The 8,825-nt window shown below is 41.5% G+C and overlaps 1 protein-coding gene across 8 annotated transcripts in view; it reads right to left on the reverse strand.

Moving 5' to 3' along the window:
• Positions 1 to 8,779, reverse strand: part of KIF13A (kinesin family member 13A) — a 219,292-nt gene extending 210,513 nt beyond the window's left edge. For 4 of the 8 annotated variants that reach the window (XR_003796624.1, XM_029242237.1, XM_029242236.1 and 1 more), the window contains exons 1-2: positions 8,636 to 8,690; positions 8,278 to 8,368 (exon numbers count right to left, since the gene is read on the reverse strand). Coding sequence is in view for 7 of the 8 variants with exons in the window: in XM_029242237.1 (XP_029098070.1) it covers positions 8,278 to 8,368; positions 8,636 to 8,690 (146 nt within the window). In the remaining variant the exon portion in view is untranslated. Of the gene's footprint in view, positions 1 to 8,277; positions 8,369 to 8,635 lie in introns of all 8 variants that reach the window. The other 4 variants (XM_029242240.1, XM_029242241.1, XM_029242235.1 and 1 more) reach the window with 2 other exon arrangements.
• Between the last annotated feature and the right edge of the window lie 46 nt (positions 8,780 to 8,825).

Below are 8,825 nucleotides of genomic sequence, written 5' to 3' on the forward strand. Positions count from 1 at the left end.
GTTGGGTGGTAAAATGCCAAATAAACTAATTTTCCAAGGAAGAATTTCTCATATTTTCTTCTTATATTTGCAAATCGAAATTCCCAGAAATACTGTGTAATCTTTGAAAAGATAGCTCTTGAATCCCATATAAATCAACTCTTGATTGTTTTAATGTGAATTTTAGCATACTTCCTTTATTGACAGCTGTGTTGTTAGTAAACTTCATTTCCTATGTTGTGAAGGTACAAAGTTCTCTTTCTGAGCGTTTGTATATGTCTTGTTGGTTTCTCCGTTTCATTTGCCAGTAATGTTCTCCAAACTCCTTTAAACTCTAAATAGCTCCAGGGAAGATTTGAGAAAGGGTAACTGTAGTTGAATAACTGAGAGACCTTGATGTCTTCAGAAAGCTTACTATCTGTGAAAGACTTTTTCTTATAAAGTTCTTTTTTTTTTTAAATTATTTTTGTCTGTGTTGGGTCTTCGTTGCTACACGCGGGCTTTCTCTAGTTGCGGTGAGCAGGGGCTACTCTTTGCTGCGGTGCACGAGCTTCTCACTGCGGTGGCTTCTCTGGTTGTGGAGCACAGGCTCCAGGCGTGCAGGCTTCAGTAGTTGTGGTGCGTGGGCTCAGTAGTTGTGGCTCGCAGGCTCTAGAGTACAGGCTCAGTGGTTGTGCCACACGGGCTTAGTTGCTCCACAGCATGTGGGATCTTCCCAGACCAGGGCTTGAACCTGTGTCCCCTACACTGGCAGGCAGATTCTTAACCACTGCGCCACCAGGGAAGGCCTATAAATTTCTTTAAAATATGAGTGCACAGCATGTGTAATTTTATTGAAAATTGGAAACAATCCAAGTTATCCACTTATCTCTAACTAGATTTTGCCAGAAGAAGCCAAGTGGTAGGATGATAAACTGGCCAGTTTGGTATCATTTTGAAAAATTTCCCCAGCCCAACAAGCATACATATTTTAAAATTAATGATGACAAAGAAAAAAAAAATCTCCTAACTAAAATTTTTGCAATAGTGATACAAAAACAGGATTTTTCTTATTTTTCCAGCTTTTGTACTGACTACACTGATTATCTTCATTAATGTGGGTAGCTAAGAGTTGTATAAGGTAGCTACTACCTTTAATTCTAGCATTTACACGTGCTCTTAAGAAAAAGAAAAGCATTTTTATTTCTATTGTTGGAAGCTAAAAAGAAAAGGGAGTTGACAGAACCGTTTATTAATAATCATTTTTTTTAAAACAACAAAGAGAATTTACAAAATGCTTTCTGTGTGCTGGGCATTCTTGAATCTAGGCCCTAAGAACACAAAGATAAATCATACATAGTCCTTGTCCTAGAGAAAGCCCAAAATCTATACATTTGAGATTCAACATAAAAGACAGACACCAACATCAACAAAACTACGCACTTAAAAAAAAAAAAAAGACCGACTATATAGAGGAAACTATCATTAGTGTCCTCAGAAAGACACAAAAAATGCCACAACCAGAAAACAAGCATAGGATGCTATTTTAAAAACAAACAAAAAAAGACTAGAAGAGTTCTTGGAAATGAAAAATACGATAAAAATTAAACATAGGGTTGAAAGATAAAGTGGATGAAATCTCCCAGAAGGTTGAATAAAAACAAGAGATAAAAAGTAGAAAGGAGGGCTTCCCTGGTGGCGCAGTGGTTGAGGGTCTGCCTGCCGATGCAGGGGACACGGGTTCATGCCCCGGTCCAGGAAGGTCCCACATGCCGCGGAGCGGCTGGGCCCGTGAGCCATGGCAGCTGGGCCTGCGCGTCCGGAGCCTGTGCTCCGCAACGGGAGAAGCAACAGCAGTGAGAGGCCCGCGTACCGCAAAAAAAAAAAAAAAAAAAAAAGTAGAAAGGAAAAATAAAGTAATTAGAGGACCAGTTCAGGAAACCCCATGTCCAAATAAGTGTTCCAGAAAAGAACTGAGTAAATTTTTAAAAGTGTTTGCTAATGAATTAATTCAATAATTTTTTTTTCAGAACTGAAGGATGCAAGTTTCCAGGTCCAAAAGGCCCACCATTGTGATTTCACAAAAATGGGGAAGAAAATATTCTATAGGATTCCAGAAAGGGAAAATCTAGGTCACGTCTAAAGGATTAGAAATCCAAATAGCTTTGGACTTCTCAAGAGAAACACTGGAAGCTAGAAGACATTAAAGCAACAATATCTTCAAAATAGAATTTGATACCCATCCAAACTATTAACGAGGTAAGTGGGTGGAATGAAGATATTTTCATGGTTTTAAAAACCCTTACTTCCCAAACATTCTTTCTCAGGAAGCTACCAAAGGATATGCTCTACAAAATTGAGACAGTAAACCAAGAAAGAAAAAGGAAACAGAAAAACAGATTCCACACAGAAGAGAAATAAAAGGAATTCTCAGAATGATGTGACAGGAACCCCAGGATGACAGCTACATCAGGCAGAGAAGGTTACCAGTTCATAAAGGAACATGTTAGAAGGATCAAGGAGAAATGTCTCTAAGAAGATGAAATCAAAAGAGCACTTGATAATATCCAAATGTCTTGAAAGGAGATGTGGGCAAGGGAGAGATAATTTAAATGTTGAATTAAGGGTAAGTACATAAAAAAGAAGCAAATTAGAGAGAAAGGAAAAAAATTAAAACATTTATTAACTCCAGGGAAAACAAGAAGTGTTGTATGATAGGAGAAATCATGGAAGAGACATGGCTCAACTGTAAATAATGTTCTATACAGTCATTTAAATAATGGAAACACTAAATACTGATACATTATATAACTATATTGGGAAAATGGGGAATGAGGAGAATTCGGGGATGGGGTGAGAATAAGGCACAGAAAGGAAACAGAGAGAACGAATTAAAAACTAGCACTACCAGCATGTTACTCAGAAATATGGAGGGATATTCCAAAAGAATAAGCTAAAATCACTATATGTGGCTGCCTCTGGGACTAAAAATGAAGAGGATTCTTCTTTTTAAACCATAGCCTTTATAAATTATAAAACTACTTCACACTTCAAACTATTACACTGATTTTAAAATATATATACAAATATATGTATGCAGAGTCCAACCTCTTAACCACTAAACTTGTATTTTTCAAATTATAAACTTGTGACCATTTAGCGGGTTGTGAAATTAATTCTGTAAGTCACAACCATCATTTCTAAAATGAATTAAAACAAAACCAGGTAGGGCTTCCCTGGTGGTGTAGTGGTTAAGAATCCGCCTGCCAATGCAGGGGACACGGGTTCAAGCCATGGTCCGGGAAGATCCCCCATGCCGCGGAGCAACTAAGCCCGTGTGCCACAACTACTGAGCCTGCACTCTAGAGCCCTCGAGCCACAACTACTGAAGACTGCGCGCCACGAGCCGGTGCTCCACAATGAGAAAAGCCACCGCAATGAGAAGCCCATACGGCACAATGAAGAGTAGCCCCTGCTCGCCACAACTAGAGAAAGCCCACGCAGCAACGAAGACCCAATGCAGCCAAAAATAAATAAATAAAAATAAAGTTCCCTTTAAAAAAAAAAAGGTGGTAGAAAATAAGAGACATTGCACTTAGTAAATTTTTTCATGAACCTTCATATACGTACACACAACAGTGCATAATGTAAAATGTATGTTTAACTGTGAACAAAATAATTTTAAAATTACTATCTATACAGCATTATAATTACTTTTAGTCCTGTTTTTTAAAGTGAGAGATGACAATCTATCTTTATTGTAAAGCAAAGAAATGGAAAACGTTGACAGCTAATGAAAATATTCCATTGTGACACTCTTTAAAATGCCACTGATATCATGCATGAAGAATGCTCACTCCTATATTACTGAAATCTAAATACTCTGCTTTCTTACAATCAACTTTGTAATATTTGAACCAGAGAGAAGAGTAACAACACAGAAAACACAATAAAACTCAAAGTCAATCAGATAATGTGGAATATTACTGCTTCTTAGGTGATGGATCTTTTTCATTTTATATGATTTTAACTAATTTTTAAATTTCCAGTCTACGGATATACTCGAGCAGAAGGAACCATCCTAGACGACTTCGGAATAGCAGTGGAAGCCAGCCTGGTGGAAGAAACGATCAAAAACTTGCAACATATAATGCATAAACTAGAAAGTATAGATGCTGTTGACCAAGATGTAGTTTTCTTCCACTGACCCACCCTCATATACTTTAAAAGCTACACTGCCCACCTTGCAGTATGGAAAAATTGGGCAAGTTAAAACTTTGATGCTCTTTTACTAAAACCCTAAATTTAGTCCAGTTTTTCTTTTAACTTAGCTAGGTTATACTGATATATGCACATTGCTTTGGATGCTTACCCTACAATTCACTTACTTTAAAATGATTTAAAATAAGAACAAAAACGTCTGCAGAAAGCAAGTTCCATTATACTCTCATGATAAAGCTTCACTTCTTAAAAGTTATAAAGATCAGATTCATATACACATGGGTATGTATATATTTAAAACCACTACTACCACCCATACAGGATATTAAAAAAATTTTAAAAATATGAAGGAGTCAATATACTGGTATTTAATTATAGAAAAGATATTTGTGGAAATATATATATATATATAAAATGTGTGTGTGTGTATTTGAAAATATGCATGAGAAGTTAATGACTGTGGTTACTTTTTGGACAGGTGAGGGGATGGGAAGAGTAGGGATGACAACCAGGGTGAGAGGTAGGCTTTGCACCGTACATCTGCTTCTACTTTGATTTTAAAACTATTACCGGGCTTCCCTGGTGGCGCAGTGGTTGAGAGTCCGCCTGCCAATGCAGGTGACACAGGTTCGTGCCCCGGGCCGGGAAGATGCCACATGCCGCGGAGCGGCCCCGTGAGCCATGGCCGCTGGGCCTGCGCGTCCGGAGCCTGTGCTCCATAACGGGAGAGGCCACGACAGCGAGAGGGCCGCGTACCGCAAAAAAAACTATTACCTATTTTGGCAAATTGGGGGTTCTCATTCTATTCTCCCTTCATGAATTGCCTGGCTTCCGCACCCTATTCCACATCCTGCACGCACGCACACACAATCACCCAGAAGTAATTTGAGGCAGGTATGCTTTCACTTTGACAAAAGACTTTCTCCCGATCTTGAAAAAGTGAACCTGTACTCTTAGCACCCACGTGACAGGCACAAATGCCACCTGTCTTTGCAGGATGCCAGGACCCCGGGTCACATCCACAGCCCCTCCTCAGCACACCCATCACACTGCAAACCATCACACTGCAGACATTTGCTGAGGGCCTGCTATGTGCCAGATGCTGTTTGGAAGCATGGGACACAAAAGTCAGTAGGACAAGGTACCTGCCTTCCCAGATCTCAAAGCCTCAAGGAGAGGAGAGGAGACAGAAGAGCAAACAGGTAATTTCCAAATGATACGGTATATATAGTGGGAAAAGTATAATCTACATAATCTACCACATTATATTTTAATTATTTTTTCCCCTGTTTTCCCACGTCTCTCAAAGGTGAGAGTCTCTGGCACAGGCAATGGGTCTGTAGTGATCTTTGGATCCCCTGAGCTAAGCATGGTACCAGCATGATCTGAACTTCATAAATGTCTCCTGCATGGTAATGCAATGGTATTTTAAGAAATACATTCATATATGTCTTAATGTTTCAGAATGGTGATTGATAAACACATCAACTATTAACCTGGACCTCTGTGGTGTATTATAATCTTAGAATTTCAGAACCAAAACAAACATCTTTAACCTCAGAAGACCTGTGATCTTTTAGTCCTTAACATGTAGTTTTGGCTTTGATTCCATAAAGGGGGAAAATCATGAAAGCTAAGCCTATCTGTTTCTTTTCCTGGAAACCAATGCACTCTTGTTTGTTTTTACTGGTAGGAGTGGAAGCTTTCACCCAGTAACTTAAAATTCCAACCATGGTTAATACATTAGTAATTTCTTGCAATATTCAGAAAAAAAAGTGATTTTCAATTTGACACAGGTTTGCCAATATTAATTTAAAACTTTTTACACTTCAAACCTTGGACTTCTAGGTAAGAAAAATAATAGTCTTGCCTTGCTCTGAGCTCTATCCAAAACAAATGATAGAAATGAATTGCAAACATAACATGAAGCGTCGTTGCAATTAATCAACCCAGAACCCAAGGGAGGAACTGTTTCTATTTTTAAGTGCACTGTTGCTTTAAGGGAAGACCCACTGGAGAAACATAAAACCAAGCTGCATAATGAAAATCAAAATGCATTTGGTGTCTCCCTCCTTGCAAAGACAGTAATCCTAACCTACAAGCAGCACTGCTGTGTTCACTCCTCCCAGTTTGTCTGTAAACTGAATGACAGGTACCCAGGCAGAATCCCACAGAAAGGGCCCATCCACCACTCAAAGAATCATATCTGTCAGGAGGTCAGAACAAGAGAACACCCATGTTTCAGTGCTATTCTTATAGTTCCAGATAAGGGGCTATTCCAAGAAGCAAGCAGATGGATAAATCCCAAAGTCACCCTTCAAATCATTACTTAAAAGATGCTGATTAGTAACTGCAGTGGTGGCCCTAAAAATGATCAATTGATTATTTAGCAGTTCCAACCGTCTACAGCTGTAATTTCTATCCAAATTCCACAACACTAAATCTGTGTCTGCCCACAAATGACAAAGCTTCATTTCATTAAATAGTAGCTAACAGTAACACTCCTGATGGTTAAGAGTGACAAGGAGCAGGTGTCAAACCAGCAAGGGAAACAGAAGCCACAGCTGCATAAAAGGAGTTAACATTCTACCTGTTTCCTAGACGGCTTTGAAGACTCTGACCCAGCAGAATTTTTTTCTCAAACAATATTCAGGTTGGGGAGGGGGGAGGGAAATGTTGGTGATGTGGGTGACTAATTTAATCTGTAAATATCTTAATTTACTCAATGAGTTTACTTAGTATCACTAAGAAATACACAACTACATTGCTATAAATGTATCTAAAATCCTATAAATATCTAAAATGTATCTAAAAGTATTATTCAAGGATACATCCAGTGCTGAAAAGTATTTAACATATTTTAAGTACAACTTAGCTATCTACAATAGCCATAACAATCTGCTACAGGAAGCAGAATGTTTGCACATTGGATAAAAATTTCTAGCCTCCGCACAAAAAGCAAAGAATCCCCAAACTTACCTCCTGATAATTTCTCCCCCCCAAATTTAGTAAAACTATGCCTGAACACCGCGTGATTATAGAATGAAGGCAGTTGCTTCCTTTAGCAATAAAGCAACAAACCCTACTTCAGAGTCTCTCTTTAGTGAAAAAAATCTCTGAAGAACAACAACAAAAAAAATCACTAAATTGTAACACATCAATCAACAGGTGACTTTTAGAAACACAAACTCTCGTCAGAGAGGAATTAATTTTGTCAGATCTCCCTGATTTCTCTTTCCTATTTTTACAAGCTACTGCATTGCTATACTAAATGAATTCCAACCGTTTTCTTCTCAGGGGCTTACCAAAAAAATGCCAAATATTCAAATTATTTTAGGGCATTTTCCCATACTGTTGCGTGGAATAGAGCAGAATTAATAAGAATCCAACAGTTACCACTTTTCAAATGCAAATGTTGCCATCTAGTAAATGCAGCCCCTTTTAAACATCCCCCCCAGTGTCTACACAGCTCCAGGCACTACTTTTGTTTCCTTGAAAATCGAAATTCGCGCATTACATTCAGGCATTATCTCAACTCAGCACCAACAAAACAATAGATCTTAAATGGTCCAGGCCTGAGCCTGCATCGTACAAAACTGTTCTGCTTTATTGTGCGGAGGTGTTCCCTCCCAGCCCCCATTTTACACACAAAGTTCCTTAACAATTCTGCCAAGTAAAGCAAACAGTACAGTGGTGGAAAGAACCAGGGGCACTGGGTTCCACGAACTAGGCCTTGGGGTGGTCACTTGCTCGCCTCAGGCCTCAGTTTTCTCATCTGTAAAATGTGGCTATTGGACTAATCATCTCTAGGGTCCCATCCGGCCCCCTCGAAGCCGGCCGGGGACACAGCGGACTGGTCCTGGTTCAGGCCGGGGTGCCCTGCCTTGATGCCGCTCTAGATGGGAGGGGACAAGGAGGAGGGGACCAGAAGGAGGAGAGAGAGGAACTTGGACTTGCAACAGCTTCAGACAGGAGCGTGCGACAAACTTGAAGCCGTCCTCCTAACAATAGGCAAGAGCACTCCCATTTTCCTGGCTCAAACTTGCAGGAGGCAGAGGGGCTGCACCCTCCTGCCCGCCCTCTCGGCACCCGCTTTACCTTTCTCCCTGTTTGGTGTTAGAAGGAGGAGGGTGCAGGACCGTTTGATTCCCTTCCATCTCCACCACGCACTTGGTGTTCAGTTCCAGTTCTGAAAGCAAAAGGGAAAACGAACGTTGCCAAGCCGAGCATCCGTGCCCGCAGCCCGCCTCTGCGCGCCGCGCGGGACTCCCCCGGGAGGCGGCCGAGCCCGGAGCCGGGAGCCGGCGCACCGGGTCCCCGCGGCCGGTGCGGGCGCCGCCTCCGCCCCGGCGCTCCGGCTCCGCTCCCGCCGCTCCAGCCCCGCGGCCCCGCAGTTTCCAAAGTTGCCCCCGCCCTCATCCCGACCACAAACGAAAACGAGCGGAAAGCTCCTCACCTCGTCGGTTCAGGGGCCGGACCCGGACGGCAACTTTTACCTTGGTATCCGACATGTTGGCGGCGCCCGCTCGGCCCCAGGCGGCCCCTCACGCGCGGCGCCGCCGCCGCCGCAGCCGCGCGCCCCCCGAGCGCGGCCGCCGCCCGGCCCCTGAACCGACGAGGTGAGGAGCTTTCCGCTCGTTTTCGTT

This window comes from Monodon monoceros, unplaced genomic scaffold (genome assembly GCF_005190385.1).
Source record: "Monodon monoceros isolate NGI ecotype Baffin Bay Population unplaced genomic scaffold, NGI_Narwhal_1 Super_Scaffold_3, whole genome shotgun sequence".
NCBI classification, from domain to species: domain Eukaryota; kingdom Metazoa; phylum Chordata; class Mammalia; order Artiodactyla; family Monodontidae; genus Monodon; species Monodon monoceros.